Genomic DNA, 18,369 nt, shown 5'->3' with positions numbered 1-18,369 from the left:
CAGTTTCTCTGGCAAATTAGGCTTTTTTACAGAATCGCAGGTGGAAATGCAGGTCCAGAGCACCCATTCTTCCACCAGCACAAAGTTGCTACCAAAAGCCATTAAGTACATCGCCAAGTCCAATTTTAAAAGGATCGAGCAACAAGATTACCGCTGCTTTCCCACCCAGGAGCTCATCTCCACGGGCAGAGGGACCTCACTGCAGGGACACCAATTCACCCATCACAGGCAAATACCTTCTGCAGTTCAGCTTTGGTTTTTTTCTGGGCACTGCTCTGGCAGGTCCCCAGCAGACATCGGGCACCACGGCCACCACCAGCTCCGCTGGTCCCCGGTCAGACGCTGAACACTGCGCTGACCCTTGACATTCACAGTATCTATATCTGCATCTCCGCTGCTGCAGGAAGCATCTACCCAAAACAACTGCAAATCCAATTAACAGACTAACACATCTCCCCAGAGGATTCAGTGCAGCACAAAGCCTCTGAACTACGCCACTGCGAGCCAGGCCAGGAGCTTCCCTGAGGAGCTGCAGGGAAGACCAAGAGGCTGAACTTGCCGGGGCAGCCGTGGGCATCCCACCAGGCTGGTCTGCTCCTCACCAGGAGCTGCCACGTTGGCCGTCCCACCAGGGCACAGGCTGGTGGCACCCTGGCTCTACGGCAGCATCACGGACAGGACCAGGCTCTGCGCCCAGCTCCGACCGCAGAACCCCTTCTCGGTGCACAGCACGCCCGGTGGAGGTGGCTCAGCCCCGCATCCCTCCGTGATGCTCACCAGTGGTTTAAAAGCTGTACGGAGATGGTTTAAAATTCTTGAAGCCCAGCATCCTCCACTGACACCAAACAGCTCCACAGCAAACGACTGGACCACGATGGTGCTACTGGTCCTGATTTGATTGTGCAAATTGTCTATCAGAAAGCCATTATCTAACAGAGGCTCGTTTCAGCCCAACAGTGATCAACTAATTACTGCATGTCTTGCCCTTTCATAGCACCATGCTTCAGCCAGAGCAGCCTTCACTAAATCAAGAGGACCTTTGAGAAAACCAACTGCTAAGCAAAATCCACCTCCAGCCCCAGAGGAGTTTCCTGCAGGTGCCATTCAGCCCCAGCATCCCGGCACGTTCCCAGCCTGGTGGGAACCGCTTCTGGCTCCGCTCACCGAGCAAGTACTTCCCTTGGGAAGAAAAATCCCCTTCCCATGACTTTGCCATGGCCTAGTTTTCAAGGGGGACAAAAGAAACAACATTTTGAGTAGCATCCAAGGGACCTAAGCGGGAGCCGGACAAGGGCCAAAGTCACCCGAGCACTTGCGCGTGAGACTGGAGCTCCTCAGAAGTGTCTACAAAGCGTTCCCAGATCAAGCTTGGAACAAACCTTCACTGAGCAGACATGCAATGTTCATGCTCTTCACACCAGCTTCTCAGCTTCCCAAAAGCCATGGCAGCAACCACCGAAGATGTGAAAAATAGCATAAGGAACCCCTCTCAAAGAGGAACTGTGAGGATGGGTCTAATCCTCCAAGTGCCTGAAACTGGGCAGCAGCCCAGAGAGCAGAGCAGGGAGGGGAGAAGCTTTCCTGCCACTCCTCCGGCTCCCGGGAATGCCACGGCAATGGGGTTCAGACAGAGGTACACCCCTGCCAGACACTTGCACCCGAAAACTCAAGCCACAGAGCCGATTACCACTCAAGTACTTTATTATCACTAAGTTTTCCATTACCACGCAGGATTATCCTGTCTACACACAATTGCTAAAATCTGATGGAGAATTTACAAAATATGTGAAGTGCTAAGCAGCTGGTGAGCAGAGACCTAAGCCTGGGGGTAGCGTTATTAGGTTGCTAACTCTTTTCAGCAAGGCAAACATGCAGCATCACTACCATCACAGGAACGTGTTTTTAAACAAGCCAGCACCGAGCAGAATGGACCACTCTGGCTCACTGCACCAGACAGCTGGCATGGCTGCACACAGCCGGGGACCGGCCATCGACGGGCAGCTTTCCAGTGTCCGACTTAAAGAGTAGCTCCTTGGAGTCACAAGTACTATCAGAGAGATGACAACAGCAAAACTTGGCCAGTTTTGAGCACCGATCGACAGAGCCACAGCAGCTCTCCCAGCACAGGGCAGCCTCTGAGTGTTCACCCAGCTCCCCGGGGTGCTGTGAACCTGCCCGGAGCTCCCGGTCCCCATCGGTGCTCTGTCACCCGGGGGGGTGCAGAGCCCCCGCAGCACAGGCAGGAGAGCTAGGGAAAAAGATGTGGCCGCCTTCATCACCTTTTAGACACAGGATGTGTGTATTATGGTTTTTTTGACACCTCCTGTCCCAGAAATAGCATCAGAAAAGTATCCACATTCAGAAAATAAAGGGTTAAGGAGGGGTAAAAAAAAAAAATAATCTCAGATTCTTTTCCATGGAGGCTGGAAACAGATGCAAGCTGCAGCCCCAACCAGAGCATCCCAGAGTCCTGTCTGACCTCTTGGAGCAGCTTTCCCTGTGCTGTTGGTCATGGAGGAAACCACCCGCACAGGGAGGGAGCAGCAGGGACACAACATTAATGCAAGTGGCAGTTATGAACATCCCCATTTGCTGCAGCTTCTAGCAAGGATTGAAATAAGCCAGACCCCAGCACTCCTTTCCGGCACTATCAGTAATCACAGCACAGGAACCGATAAGGTAAAGGTGTTCCCAGGAAAAGCCGTACCTTTGGTGAGCACAGCCCCGATCTAAAACATTTTTCAGCCCCTGTTTATACATCCCGCTGGGAGGGGGTTGTGTCCCCAGCTGTTATCGGCTCCAGTAAACAGCAGCCAGAAATTTTATCTTAACTTTCTTCTGCATGGAGCAGCTGCCACAATAAATATCAGCAAGATCAACAAAGCAAGAGGTCCGAGGAGCAGCTGCTCGTCACAGCTCTGAGCTGCGCAGGAGCTGCCAGGATCCTCCCTCGGATGCGCTCACACCAAGAGCAGAAGGCACAGTAATTTGGAAAGATTTTAAACCAACCCCAAAAAACTCAAGCCACACACCAAGTGCCCATTGGGAGCCCATGGGAGGGCACTAAGGATGCTTGCTGTCAAACCACTGTCCTTAGGCGAGGCAGCAGGACCACCAGAAGACACCAAAACCAGGTTTTAAGTGTGAGCAAAGCCTGGAGCTGCTCTGAAAGGAAGGCAGGGTTTGTGGTCCCCAAGCTCCTGCCCTCACCCGGCTGAGCTGCCTCTGATAAAGCTTTCCCAAGCTTTCACTCCCAGGAGGACAGAGCTGCTTTGTCTTTCCCCCTCAAAGAGGCAGAAGAGGAATCCCTCGGACAGTAAGGTCTGCACAGCCCTTAATCTCAGTCGCTGTGCATCATGCACAAGGCTCTTGTTTTATTTATTAAACAGAAACAGATTGCTATAGGCAGCTTTAATCCAAGCGATAGAATTGGTTTCCATAGACACTTACTGCTTCCCCATCAAAATTCAGGCGCAGGCAGCGAGCTGTGCACGGCCAAGCTGGAGCAGCCCGTGGCTGGGGGTAAGCAGTGTCTGACAGCGAGCACAAGCAGCCTGGCCCCTCCGAGGGGCTGTTCACCGATTGCTTCATTGGTCTTTAGAGTCATTTCAGCTCAACCTCTTCTATTAATTGACTGCCTCAGAGATCGCATTAATGAGTACAGTTTGCCATCTCCTAGCACGGCGACCTGGTGAGCCAGACCTGCAGGAGGGACTGGGAGGAGGAGGAGGAGTTGTTCACCTGGGATGGCGAAGGCAACGAGACCAAAACCCATCTCAGCCCCACCAGAGCCTTAACAAGAGGCTGCAGGAGCCCTGGGGGGAGCTGGGAGAGGAGCCACCTCCAACCATGTCTGCGCAGCGAGACAGCAGCAAGGAGGGGGCAGCTCAGAGGGAGAGCGCAGGAGCCATGTCCAAGCGACGGGAAGACTGGAAAAGCAGCTCCCAAATGACTTACCGGAGGAGTAAGCGTCAGAAAGGGAAAGAAGGCACCGAGCATCACAGCTCGTGACGCCTGTCGCAACTGTAATCGACTGAGCAAATACAAGTCCCCAGCTGCGCTGCACTGGGAAGCTGCGGACAGCGTGCAGCAGATCTTGCAACAGCTCTGCCGCACTCAGCAGGGCTTAGGGCATAAACACAGCCCTCACCGCGCACAGCCCGAGTGCTGGGCGACTTCTACCAGGAGAAACACTGCTTCAGTACAGCTGACCTGCCCATTCCCCAAACCGCTGCCTCTCCCCTGCGTCGTCCCCTTCTCCTTCGGAGGGCGAGGGCAGGCAGCGCTGCCTCGGCTCCCAGACCAGAAGCCGGTGCTTTTGTCTCCTTTGCAAAGGAAGACGAAAATGCCAGCAAAGCTGCTCTCTGCAAACACTTCCTCTTTGCAAACACCACAAGCTGACAGTGCCCCAAAATCCTGACGCTAAGAATAGCAGGCTTTTTTTTTTAAGCTACACTAACAGTAAATACAGAGACACTTTCACCATTCACATGAGGCAGGATCAGCTCCACATTGAGCTTGTTATCCCCATCGACAGCAAAAAAATGGTTTCATTCCTGTGCTTAGAGCCTGCTCCAGACTGTGACTCCATTTAGCAGTAAATAGGCAACTTACCCAATTCTTTAGATCCTTGGCTTTCACTGGCCAGCTCTCCCATCTTAACCAGAGCATCAAAGTATCCTTTTGCTGCATATGTCATACCTAAAAGCATCAAAAAACACAGGTTATATTATCTTTAATGGCTATTATAACTTCTGTGGCATTGAATAGATGCTAGACACTAAAATAGACATTACTTCAAAGGGCTTAACCCCACGGGGAGGGACTAGACAACAAACAGAAGAAAAATGAGTGAAGAAAGAAGAAAGATCGAGCAGCAAGATCACAGAGCTATTTAGGAGGAAAAAAAAAAGGTACGTGCAGGACCTAGGTGGTTTTCATTCCAGTTTAACCATCAGCCTGCTTAATGCTGCTCAGAAAAATCACTGTGGAATAATTGAATATCACAGACTTTCATTATAGTTCAGTCTTGTTTGTTGACATTCCAGCTACACACTCCACTTTAATCAGATAAGCAGGGGGTTTCCTCTAATCACGAGAACATGTTGTACAGCTTTAGCTCAACACCGTCAAATTATGTGCTGAAACCTCTTCCAGCATGATTTACTGATTAAGACACTTCCTTCAGATGCCCCCACAAGCTCAGAGATGCAAAGTAAAGGATGACCAAAGACAATTTCAAAAATTACAGGAAGATCTTTGCCTTCAAAGCTTATTCACAGCAGGGATGCAAGAAGAATAGAAAACAAGTGATCATACTGGTTATCCACAAAACACTGCAGTTACAGTGTGCTCAACTTAAGTGTGATAAAATAGCACATTATAAAGGGACTCCACCACCCGGGTAATTACAAGCTGTATTATCAGTATAACATTTCAGAAGAACAAATTAAAAAAACCACAGTCCCAAGTGCAACCTCCTCCTCCCCATCAGACCCTGCCTTTCCCCCCTTCCCTGCTGCCTGCACCTGGCTGGAGACCCAGCAGGGAAAGAGCAGGCAGAAGCACACCCAAATCATGAACCCCTGCATCGTTAGCATCATTAGGAATAGCTGGGAAATGCTGCTGCTTGTAAGGGTGTAGTAAGTGCCCCATCCCTGGGGATCAGAGTCCACAGCCCCTGTGCAGTGGACCAGGATGGACAGGCACTGCCTACGTTATGGCCAGTTGATCCATTAAAACCTAATTAAAAACAAGGCTGAGAACTGGCAAGAGAGCAGCACGCAGGGGAGCACCTGCACCTGAGAACGGTAGGAGGTCTGCCTCTTAAAAGATCCTTCACTGAAACGTCCAGGAACCTCATTTGACTTGTGGAAAATAAAATTTGCTCCAGGCACAAAGCAAGAAGGCAAAGATCCTTCCCAAAGGTCATATTTCAAACACTGGTGTTTAAGAACATGAGACACCAAAGTTTTGGGGTTTTTTTGCACTGGTTTAAGATTTTGACAGCCTCTTCCCTTACAGGCATTTTCACTGAACCAATTAAAAAAATAAAATCCAAGAGACATGTGCAGTGCAGCTCTGAAATGAGCAGAGCCCTCCCCAAAAGAAAGCAGCTGCCTCTGGGGTGAACAGAGCCTACCTTAAACCTCCTTAAAACTGAGCCGAGAAGGTCCCAGGCAGTATGCAAAGTCATTTTAAGTCAAATTAGTCCATTTTTTGGTTTTCAACAATTTGTATTTGACTTTTGATCATTTAAATCTACACGTCCCTAACGGCTCCCAACAGGACCCAGTATTCCCAATCAAGAGTTGCCACCAATATTTTCAGTTTTTTTCCTTCTCTCCCAATGCATTCTTCTGGGCAATTTGAACATTTTAATAACACAGCTTTAAACAGAGCTTAAAATCTTAATTCTAAATATTTTAAAGTAATATTTAAAGACAAACTGGTTGATATATTTGTCATCCAGTTGCCACCCAACATTTTGACACTCAAATCCTTTCCACATCTGTGGCCCTACAGCACGCGTGTGCCTTGCACATCCTAACGACATGAGCTTTGCATTGAGGTCCAAGAACCACCTCCCCAGTTTCCTCCCCTCACCCCCCTTGGGAACAAAGAGCATCCCAAGCTGGTTTTCCAGCTTTCCTCCTTTCCGAGGCCATGCTGGCCAGATGGACCCAGCTGGACCCTCACCAGCCTTCCAGCCCCCAGCGTTTCAGCAATAAACACATCAGCAACGCAGTTTCACTTACTTGCTAAGGCTTTTTCATAGGTCTTCCCCATAGAAATGAAATTCCTGAGGCTGGGATTGAACTGTTCCATGATCGTCTAAAGGAAAAAGAATATCATCAGGGGTTAGCAGAGATGATCGGGAGCTGGATAGAGCAGCTCCGTGCTCCCCTGGGGCAGCCACACTGAACTTGATGCTCATCAATGCAATAACGGAACAAAAAGTCCTCCCACACCCCTCACAGCAACTCAACCCAAGCTTCCCGACATCTGCAAGAGGATGCTGGGTTTTGACCGAGAAGCCCACGTCTTGCGAACAAGGCTCCAAACCAATGGCCCTATTGGTCTGGAAGGGCAAATATTCTTCTCATTTGGGGTAAAGTCAGAAGTACAGGATCAGGGCAGGGCAGAAGTAGCTCAATGCTAAACCAAACACTATGATAAGAGCTGTTGAACATAGCCAGGACGTCAGCCGAATGCAACAACCCGTGCTGCCGCTTCAAGCCGTGCCTCCTCCAGCCCTCTGCGAGAACGGTTGGGAGGTACCGTCACCTCTCACCAAGGACAACCGCTCCAAAGGGCTCTTCCCCACGCCAGCTCCAGCAAGAGCCGTTGGCACTGCCCTGACACCAGGGGAGAGCAGAGCCCGGATGCGGCGATGGGGGGAAGATGCCCCAGATATCCTCCCTTCATCCCACAGCTTTATTGAGGAAGACCAAGCTCGGGTTTTGAACGCCACGAGGCAGAGGGTCAAAACCAAGCCAGCATGAGATGCCTTGGGTAGGTGCTTTGCCATAAGAGATAAGTGAATGTCCCAAACCAGCAAGTGATCAGATATAGCAAATATAACCGTAAGAACCATAAGTGGCTGTTTGAGACAGCAGGCAATGGCCCTCAGACCAACCATGAAGTTGACCTGAGTTCTGGGAGATGATTGCTGGTGGTCCCACTCCTGGGGTGGGCTCGCAGAGCAACATCAGCTTTGTCTATCATGGACAAGCAGAAATGGCTGAAGGGAGGTATCTGAAATAACCACCAAGGAGCTGAAGACAGAACAAAGCCACCACCGTCCCCACCGAGCTGGGGCCAGCCACAGCTGATGCCACGTGCAAGGAATTACACCTCAGTCTCAAAGCACTTGGTGTCACTTTCCACCTGCCTCCAAATGCATAAATTAGGGTGTCGGTGAACACCAGAAGCGCTGTCTGACAGCTTTTCCTCCCTCGCTTTAAGGTCCTTATTTAAACATGGAGGGGGAAGGAATAATCGGATCACAAAGAAGAACGGCTCTTTGTACGTTTGGCACAGCAGCTATTGACCCTCCCCTGCCAGAGCTATTCAATCCCCGCCGCCGATAGCATCTCTAAAACCAGACACCGATTCCCAGCCGAGCTCTGGAAGAGACAACAAAATCTCCATTCTCTCCCTGCAAATCCGACCTCCGGACCAAGCCTGGATGCAGCGGAGCAGCCCTGAAGCAGTCCCAAGCCCCTGCCCCACCTCGGGGACAGCCCCTCGCCCTGTCCCAACAGCCTCCCGCCAAGGGTACTGCTGCAAAATTAAGTTTAATGCCTAAACGTCCCTGCACACCCCAAGCAGGGATGCACGGGCATCCCCCCCGGGGAGGCGAGGGCTCTGCACCCCCCACACCGCGCTGCTGGCAGCGTCCCATCCCAGGAAGGGGAGGGAAGACGACAGACAGACACTTATGGCAAATAAGCTGATTAAGCATCTGTCACCTCATCTGAAGCTGGCCAAACGCTATAAAGCTCATTTTCTGCCTGAGGCATTTTTATCCCGAGTTCCTGCTGCCTGGCCTTTAGAGAGTGTGACAGTTTAATTTTCTTCCTCGGGTGCACGTGTACAGGGCTCAGCCAGCGCCTTCCCCCAGCTCAAAACAGCCATTTTCTAATGTCAGTGAGCAGGAACCTGCGTGGGACACCAGCTCGGAGGCCAGTGTCGAGCACACTATCCGGGGGGAGCATCACCCAGGTGCCGGTATTTGTTGGCAGGAGAAATCCTTGTAATCCTCCAAGGAGCGCAGAGCAGCAGCCCCGCTCCGGGCTGGAGCAGCGGGTTGATGATGGCTGCTCCAAAGCTGGAGCATCAACCCAGCCCAAGCTGCGATGCCCCAAAAGCCACCACCCCACCGCCCCGGCAGCTCTCGGTGCTTTCGGGTCCATCCCACAGCACCACACGCAGCCCTGCGAAGGGCTGAAAATGACTGCGGAGAGCTGACAGGCAAGCACAAGGCTAACGAGAGTCTTCACTGCTAATTAAGGCTGCAGGTCAAGCTACACAGCAACATAGCGCACATGGAAGCTGCTTTGGGGCAGCACAGAGCAGTTTAGAGAACACGCTCGGCTTGAAAGGAGAAAATTAACCTGTAGCAACAAGCCACGTAGCGAGTTGTTTTCCCTAATTGTAGGAGACAATTGCACAGGAGTTAATTAACGCTGATGAGGATTGCTCCATCCTTCCCACGTCACGTTTAACCTCCATCAAAAAAATCTACCTGTGTTATCCCACGAAGCAGCTGGAGGCATGGCATCGCTGCCCACAGTGGGACAGGGACACGGACACATCCCCGCCGCCGGCAGAGCCGTGGCTACAGCCTCCACCACGCTCGAGCTCAGCCTGTGCAGTCTGAGGCTGAGTAACATTTACGCAAAGAAATATTGGCAGAATTTCTGTGGGGAAGGGATTTTTAAACAGTTTGCTAGGTTAAGTGCAGTAAGTGTTTATGTATATGTCTGTATACATGTATATATAAATAAAATTATTTTTGCAGTAGTGCCTATGTAAACATATCTTCCTGAAGCATGAAGCTTAGCGAATAAATGATGGAATAGGATCCACAGACACAGCATCAGCCGCAGAGCAGTAGCACCGGTGACATCGGCAAGCACCGGCCGCCCCCCCGGCACGCTGAGCATGGGTGGGCACAGCCAGCGGTGATGGAGAGCAGCCCCTGGGACGGCAGCACCGTGCCTGAAGGCTTAAAGCAGCCAAGCTGCTCTCTTGATCTGCAGGTCTCGTGGGGATGGATGCAGTGGATCAGACTCAAGGAAATCCCCTTCCAAAATTCAGCTCACCTTCCCCAAACTGGAGGGAACCAAAGCATGGCTCAACTTCAACAGCTGCCAGCACCGCTGAGGGCAGGACCCCACTTGCCACCGAGCGACAACTGACATTTTAAAGCAATAAATAAACAGAAAAAGCCCCCAGAAAGGGTCCCACTCATCAGCTGAAGAAGAGGGGGAGGCGACTGTCTGCTGGCCAAATAAAGTTCATGAAACCTTAGGAGGAAGTTTGCTGAAAGTGAATGTTTTTAAAACATTGCCTGAAGACTCCAACAAAAACAGCCCCGCAGGATGAGGGCACTGAAAAAGGCTCTTCACTACAGAGATAAAAATAGAGGTTTTCAAGCCACCTTCTCACTCCCAGGGTGGGAAGAGAAGGTGACTCCAGAACTAACACACCTTTGCATCCCCCTCCAGGTGAGAAGCTGAAAAGCTACCAGCTGCTAAGGAGAAACACTGAAAAACAAACATATTTATGGCACTGAATATGCTCAACAAGCAATCGCTTCGCACACCCAAGTCAGCCAGCAAGGTGCTCTAACTCCTGTGATGCTGCAGGTTGCATCGCTGGTGGATGCACCCCCCTAACCACCCCCCCTCGTTGTCAATATGGAGCCGGGAGGGCAGAGGTGCCCGCACAGGCTTTGGCCGGGCTTTCCTTCAGCTGGCAAGGCGAAGCCAGGTTTGCAGAACACTACAGCAAAGCTGATATTCAGCAAAATTCTGGTAACGAAAGCAAATCTCGTTCTCCCTCAAATTTTGCTCCATCAGCACCACCCACAAGTTGTTTGCCTTCCACACGCCGCCTGGGCAGAGTTTAGAAAAACACAGACAAAAAAACCTGGCAGCTAAAGGTTGAAAGGGCTTTGCTTTGTTCCACTGCACTAAATTCCCTGGGTAATACCACTCAGCTCTCTGGGATTGGCACGGCTTTATTCAGCTGCCAAAAATGAAACTAATGCAAAGCACGAGGTCTCCAGGACACAGTCCTGCTGAATTAGGGGGAGAAGAGGCAACAGAAAATAAGGTCCCTCTGAGTGCACCCCATGCTACACCAAGGACCTACCGGCTGCTCCGATGCCGTAATAGTCAGCTTGTTAAGTAAGAGTTTAAGTCGTCCCCAAGAACAAGCTGGAAATGGAGCTGGTTCAGGTTGTATCAGGTTTCTCCTGCGTAGGAAAGACCTGCACAACACCTCCTTAAGGGCTTTTAAAAACATTTAAAAACAGCCTGCACAGTTCTCCCCAGGTCCATCCCTGCAGCCTCCCAGGTAGCTACTAAAACCGAATACAGAGCAAAATAAAAAGCAGGCACTGCTTTGATTTGCTGGGGCAGGAGATGGTGAGCAGCCGCGGTCTGCTGGGCACCCGGGCTCTGCACCACTGGCAGCACCGGCTGCGGTGCATCGCCGCACAGTGGGATGGGACCTCAGCCCGCACGGCTGTGTCAGGCCGTCAGCAACATATGCGCTGCCCTGATTACAGTGCCGTAATTATAGCCAGACTTCGTGTCCAGTCTCTCCTCCACATGGCAATACGGCAAAGGGCCGGACAACCGGGGATCGGGGCGAGGAGGCTCCTGGATTTGACCAAGGGATGAGCATCACCACAAACGCCCCAGCGTGTGCCGTGTCCCAGGCTCCCTCCCAGCCACCCCACCACAGGGACAGCCTGGGCAGCACTCGCTGGGGACATCCCAGACACCTCAGTGAACACAAGTGATGGACTTTGAGCTAAAAAAACCAACTTCCATGTTTTCCTAAGTGCCACTCTTTGATGCCCCCACGCAGCAGTAAGGTGCGATGGCTCCTTGCAAGACTGATGCTGCACAGTGGCACGGGTGGCCTGAGCTCAGCCTGGCACCCACGGCTTTCCTGGGCAACTCATGGGTGACAGCAGGACATTACGTGACCATGACGGGTGTCATCGGAGGGGGCAGCACCACGGGACGCTCCACCACGCCACAGTCACGCTGCAGAAGTGGCTCAGCTATAAGGAAGTTTTGTTTCTAAATGGGTCAGCCCTGCTCCAGGAACACCTTCATTATTTCTGCATTAATATTTAATGCCCAAACCAACCCCAGCGCTGCCTCCATCTCGGCTCACCCTGCCCGGCGCCATCAGAAGACAGCCCCGTAGTTTTAAGAGCCAAGGTACCGCCGGGAGGGAAGCCTCGCTGGACTCGTCAGCGGGGCTGATTTCAATTGCTTACAACACACCCACCCCGCAGCTCTGCCGCCGGGAACATCCCCATCCAGCCAAAGTCCCTGGCATCTCAGTGTACCGGAACACACAACACAGCAGCAGCGTTTCACAACCCGAGCTGCTGACAGCTGCTGTGCTGCGTCCCTCCCTCGCCGCTGGCAAGCCCACCTCGCCGAGCGCTCCCAAAGCTTGCTCCAAGCCCACGGGAACAGCAGAGCCTTTGTCCCCCAGCTAGGGCTCTCACGAGGTCCTGCCCCAAAGCCAGATGGCTCAGCGCAATTTTTACTGGAGAAAAAGCTCAGGAGCAAGGGAATCTGAAAAAAAACAACCCACCCCAGGGTCCACATCTAAAGTCATTTAATTTCTACTAGCTGTCATGTCGGAGGATGAAGGGACCCAAGTTCCAGGGCAAGAGCTCGGAACATCTTTGTCACTGGGGTCTGGGCTTGAAGGAAACCAGAATGGGGACCTGCACGGTGCACAGAGCCCTCCCTTCTCAGCACGCTGGCTCACAGCACCCACTGGGGAACACCTCATCAGTACCCACCAGCAGTCACCCCTGCAAGGCAGACCCGTCCCCCAGTCCCCCAAGGTTGGGATCTCTCGGGGCTGCCGAGCTGGGAGGGTCACCCAGCCCCAGCCCCTTCCCCGCAGACCTCGCACCAAGGGGCTCGACTCGGCTAAAGGCTTCAGCTCCAAGAGCTCGGGGCAGGAGAGGTTCGACATGCGCCAGCTTACGCCGTACCCTGCAACATGAGCAGCATGGGAGCGAAACCTCAGCCACGAGCAGACCCAGCGCAGCGAGGCACCAAAGGCGAAGCCAGTGGCTGCCTCCGTCCCAGGGAGCAGCATCTCTCATCGGCAAGAGCTGCAGGCAGCACGGGAAGCTATTCGGGGCACCTTCGGCAAGTTAGGAGCTACCTGCTTTGTAACATTTCTTAATCCATGAGTTTCAACAGTCTGGAGACGTACCATCTCAGCAGAGGTCAGAAACCACTCTCCCAGCCCGCAGCAGCATGGTACGCACGCAGAGGGGATGGAGCAGCAGAAGGTGAGGGCAGCCCCACATCACCACCCCTGTGCCGAGCCACGGGGCAGCGCCGGAGCCGGAACAGAGCCCACGACACCGTGGCTGGACCAGCACAAAGCCTCGCTTCAGGAGGACTCAGCTGCAGAGCCAAGACCCCTACAAAGATGCAACTCCGGCAAAAGCGTGTTGCCTTATAAAAACACCACAGCCCTGTGGGTCCTGCGCACCACAGCCGTGCAACGGTGCTGCCGACCGCCGCGATGCACCGGTCAGCTCAGAGCCCCGGCACCCAGCCAACAGGTTTCCCACATCTGGGGTGTGGGAAGCCCCAAAGCAGGGAGCGGCGACAGCGGGGAACAGAGTGCATGGAATCTGGGGATGACTCCAGGGGCCAGCTCCTTCCTCCTGTCACACCGCATCGTCCCTCCACTGCCAAACACACCAAACCACCCACAATTTGCCTTCTGATTCACTTGAGCAAGAATCGCTCCCCTTCCCTCTGGACTTGGAGATAATGAGGCAAGAGGCTGTTATGCCGGCAATAACATTTATTACAGCTGATGTGTAGCAAATGACTATCAGGAATTATGCCTGCATTTGTGCAAGACAATTAGGCTTTGAGTTTGGGGTGTTTTTAAGCAAACACCTCTTCAAAGAGCAGAGCTATTCATACACCATTGCAAAACAATCTTCCACACAAAGAAATAGCTTTAAAATGAAATGGAGGATAGCCTGTAAATGGCAATAATCTAATCCGTCATAAATGAGATGGATTCGCCAGTCCCTCGCTTTCTGCAAATAGACAATCCTGTACAAGGGATGAGCGGAGCTCGGCAGCGGTGCCCGGAGAGCTGCCCTTCCACCGAGCTGCCCGACCCTGCGCCCACAGCCGGCGAGGTTTCACCCCCCCCCTCCATGCTCGCAGCAGAGCCCAGCAGCTGCACTGCTACGACAGGGTCCACGCGAGTGAATCAGCGCCAGGGAAGGTGGGATTACGTTGGCGGAAGGTGCCAGCAGCCTCCGTCTCCCTCTGTAATTACTACACATGTGTAGGCAGCTGCCTGTAGTGGCAGCATCGGCAAGGGGGCGGCTGACAGCTCCTTCACCATCTCATTAGCACAGTCACTCCGAGGGTGAGCACTGGTTCTGGAAAATGATTACAATGGGCTTCCCGAGCAGAACGCCTTGGGAAAGCCTGCGCGGGAGAGGGTGCCTGGCACGGGGAGCAGCCGGAGAGCTGCCTGCTCCAGACTTTGTGGGGAACCGGCTCGACCCCCTGGTCCGGCTGCTGCTGAAACCCCGGCAAGATGATGGCAGCGGCTGGAAGCAAAGTGTGGGGCAGCCGCCCATCCCACAGCCCTGCGGCTTGGGGTTCAGTGGCTGCAAGGAGGGGATGGCCAAACCTCCCCCGGCATCGTCCCCCTTCCTCAGGGTTGTCTCCTCCTGACCACGGCAGCGTTCAAGGCTACTGCACACACCACAAAAGCATGGGCCAAAAAACGTACTTGGGCGATGGGGATGTGTCGCATCGGAGGTGGTTTTGGACTGGGAGACTCCAAAGCTTACAGAGCTCTGGAGAGTCCACACAGTCCCTGAGCCTCCAGCCCTTGCGCTGGGCTCCAGGAGGTTGCAGAATTCTTTAAAGAAACGGGCAAACACCTGGTTCCTGCACACACCCCACGCCACACATCTCCAGAGGCCAAGAAAAGCATCATCATCTTCAGAGGAGAAAAGGCTCCTCATTCCCTGCAGAAAACGCAAACGGAGTCAGGACAGTCCTTCTCCAGCTCCCTGCGCAGAGATGCTGATGTTGGGTAAAACCACAAGATCTGCCTCCAGCTCCACGTCCTCACTCCCTACACCGCAGCTGCTCCCACTAAAATACCAAGGAATTGAAGTGTTCGCTAACTGATGGAGGCCTTTGGACTCCTCTCGAGTCCATCTTTGGCTCTTGGGGCCAAGAGGCCCCCGTGCACCCTCTGCACCAGCTGCATTTCAGCCAGATCAGCCAGGCTTCGATGCAGACGGTGCTGCCGCTTGCTCCGGGCCAAGGGTGCTCTGCTCCCTTTGACCCACGGCTCACGCAGCGCAGGAGCTCCGAAGCTGATGGTCAGAGGCAAGGGAAAAGCCCAGCCTGTATTCATCCCTCGTCTCTTGGGGGGAAACGAGCATCACTTAAGCGCAGTTGTTGCAATGGCCCACGAGCTGCCCCGCACGCTCCTTCGAGGGCTGGCGCATGGGCGCCTGGGGAAATTGCGACCTGCTCCACAAACCTGCTATTAGCGCAGTTCTTCGAGGACAACACACCTCAAACAACAACTGAGTCACTAGCTGAAACTGTTCCCAGCAACTGTCCCCAGACCGACCATACCACCACCCAGCCGGGGGACCGGCAGGGCCGGGTGACGATCTCCAGCAGCTCTCGCCCTGTTTGCCCAGGCAGCTCTGGGCCCCGAGCCGTGCTGATACGCAAACACTCAGCTCCGTGGGAGGGAGAGGCTCCCGCCTGCGTGGGGACCTGACCACGTTAACACCCTGTGGGTGCTGGGCTCTGCCCAAGTCCAAGAGCAACCCACACGGCGGTGGGTCTGGGTACACCGGCTGCATTTAGAGGGTGGAAGGGAGCCCCAGATACCCAAGCCCCAGCTGTAGTTAAATGTCATAGCCAGAAAACTCCATTTGCGGACCTGCTCTACATCCAGCGTAGCCAAGATTTTGGGTGCCATCAGCTCTGTCTGAACAGCTGTTATACCCCAGGATCCCCAAACCCAAGACTTTAGAACTTCAGTACCTTAGCATTTTTTGTACTAAGTTCTTCTACTAGAGGTTTTCTTTTTTTTTTTTCTGCTTAATGCTCCCAGGTAACTCAATCTAACCACTTAAAATGCAGGAAATCATGCAAGCTTTCCAGTTTAACAAATGACATCCTGCATTACATGTTAGGCTAGAAAGGTTTTATTAGACTCGGTCACAGGACCCAGCAGAGCAGAAACCACTTCCTTCACAAGGAAAATTAAAGCACATAAATTATTTCATTTTTCTCATGACACTGGGAGCAAAGCAGAAAAAAAACCCCAACCCCGAGAGATTCACGAACTCCAGCTAGAACCAAGACACAGAAAAGGCTCCGATCGCTTTTAATCGCTGCAGGAAAGCGAGAAACCGCCGCAAACCCGCCCCGGATCGAGGTGATTTGGGGACAGCACTGCCCGCCCGTGGGACGAGACCAATTCCCACGCACACTCCCGGTCCCCGCGGGCTCCCCCACAGCACCGGGGTGGGCTCGGGGCTGTTCCCCGTTGCGGAGCGCCGGGCTCCCCGGCAGCCGCTCTCTCCCTCCCGGGGCTCCGGTCGCTGCCGCCGTACCGACAGCCCGAGCGCATCCCCCGGCAGGGAGCGGGGGCGGCCGCGGCCCCCGGCGGCACCTCCTCCCGCCCACCGCAACCCGCTCCCGGCGGAGGAGATGGGGGGGGGGGGGGGGGGGAGGGAGAAAAAAAAAAATTAAAAAAAATAAAATATAACCCCAAATAACGGGCAGCGGTGCCCTGGAGCCGGCGGCAGCGCCGGGCCGGCACCTGTTGCCGGGGCTCACCTTGTAGACATTCTCGGTGAGGCGGTGCACCTCCTCGGAGCGGGACATGCCGGGCGGACCGGGCAGCACCATGGGCGGCGGCGGCGGCGAGGACGACGACGACGACGACGGGGGAAAAGGGGAAGAGGGGGAAGGGGGGGGCCTGCGCGGCGGCGGTGCGGAGCGGCGCGGAGCCGGGCGGCGGGCGCGGAGAGCAGCGCGGAGGAACGGCCGCGCCGCCTTTTATCAGCTCCCGGCCGTCGCCGCCCGCCCCGGTCCGCCCCGCGGGGAGGAGCCGCTCCGAGCCGGGCCGGGCCGGGCCGGGCTCCGCGCCCCGGGCGGTGACGGCGGGGCGGGGGGAAAGGGAGCGACGGCGGGGTGGGGAGGGGGTCGGAGGGGGGGCTGCGAGCCCCGGGGGGGGGCAAGGGGGGTGCGCCGTGCTGTGCCCCCTCCTGTGACCCGCCTCCTGCACCCCGCTGCGCCCCATCCCGTACCCCAACCCATTCCCCATCCCGTAACCCCATTCCCCATTCCCCATCCCATACCCTAACCCATTCCCCATCCCCTAACCCCATTTCCCATCCTGTAACCCCATTTCCCATCCCGTAACCCCATTCCCCATCCCGTAACCCCATCCCCCATCCCCCATCCCGTACCCCATTCCATTCCCCATTCCACATCCCATAACCCCACTCCCCATTTCCCATCCCGTAACCCCATTCCCCATGCCATACCCCAACCTGTACCCCATTCCCCGTGCTGTACCCCCTTCCATGCCCCATTCCACATCCCATACCCCATTCCCCATGCCACACACCCACTATGCCCCATAACCCATCCTACACCCCCTGCTACACCCCATACAATAGCCCGTGATACTCCATGCTACACCCCTACTTCACCCCACCCCATGGCTCTTGCTGTACCCCACATCCCTGACATACCTCGTACCACAGCCCCTGCTGTACCCCACACCCTCGCTGTACCCCACACGCCTGGTGCTGTGCCCCGATCCTCAGCTCTGCAGTGCGGGGTGGGTGGGTGAGGAGCAGCTGGAAGGGGAAGACCAGCCGGTGGTTTTGGTTTTATACAGGGAAGGACAGCAGAGGTGGGATGAGCAGTCACCACGGCGCGTGGCCGGCACGATGCGGCACAGCTCGCGGTGCCCGTCCTCAGCCTGGAGCAGCGCTCGGAGCAGGGGACACCAGCCCAGGCAGGAGGAGATGCAGCCCCTGCCCGCCTGCCCCCCTCACTGTCCCCACGCTGTCCCACCGCCTGGCCAGCCAGCAGAGCCAGCCTCACACCTCGTCACCCCACAAGAACCAGGATTTTCCCGGGAGGACCTCGCCAGCCCTCCCGGCCGTCAGGTCCCCGTGGAACGGCAAAGCTATGGTTCCCCATCCTTCCCGTCCCTCGGGCCAGCGGCGACAGCTTTTGCACAGGTCCCGAGCGACACGAGGAGCGGGGCCGTGCTCCGGGGTCAGCGTCCCACGTCCCCCGGCCTTACAGCCCTCCCCACCATGGCTGCTGCTCTCCGCAGGGTGATCCCTGGTTAAAAGGGAGCTTTACGTGGCCGGGGTGTCACCGCGTGCCTGTGGCCGTACAGAGGAGGAACATCTGGAGGGCACCGGGCACAGACTGCCACCGGCTGCCTCATCCCGGCCCTCAGGCCAAGCCTTCCTCTCCCTCCTCTCCCTCCTCTCTGCCGCGAGAAGCGGTGAACCAGTTAAGCAGCTGAGCGTGTTTT

At 54.7% G+C, this 18,369-nt stretch overlaps 1 protein-coding gene across 6 annotated transcripts in view; it reads right to left on the bottom strand.

Moving 5' to 3' along the window:
- BAIAP2 (BAR/IMD domain containing adaptor protein 2) overlaps positions 1-16,834 on the bottom strand; it is a 49,700-nt gene extending 32,866 nt beyond the window's left edge. For all 6 annotated transcript variants that reach the window (XM_075044180.1, XM_075044177.1, XM_075044175.1 and 3 more), the window contains exons 1-3: positions 16,644-16,834; positions 6,759-6,834; positions 4,615-4,701 (exon numbers count right to left, since the gene is read on the bottom strand). In XM_075044180.1, the coding sequence (XP_074900281.1) occupies positions 4,615-4,701; positions 6,759-6,834; positions 16,644-16,715 (235 nt within the window). In that variant the 5' untranslated portion in view covers positions 16,716-16,834. The remainder of the gene's footprint in view (positions 1-4,614; positions 4,702-6,758; positions 6,835-16,643) is intronic.
- Between the last annotated feature and the right edge of the window lie 1,535 nt (positions 16,835-18,369).

Source organism: Buteo buteo, chromosome 13 (assembly GCF_964188355.1).
Source record: "Buteo buteo chromosome 13, bButBut1.hap1.1, whole genome shotgun sequence".
NCBI classification, from domain to species: Eukaryota; Metazoa; Chordata; class Aves; order Accipitriformes; family Accipitridae; genus Buteo; species Buteo buteo.
This window is presented reverse-complemented; position numbering and strand designations above follow the sequence as displayed.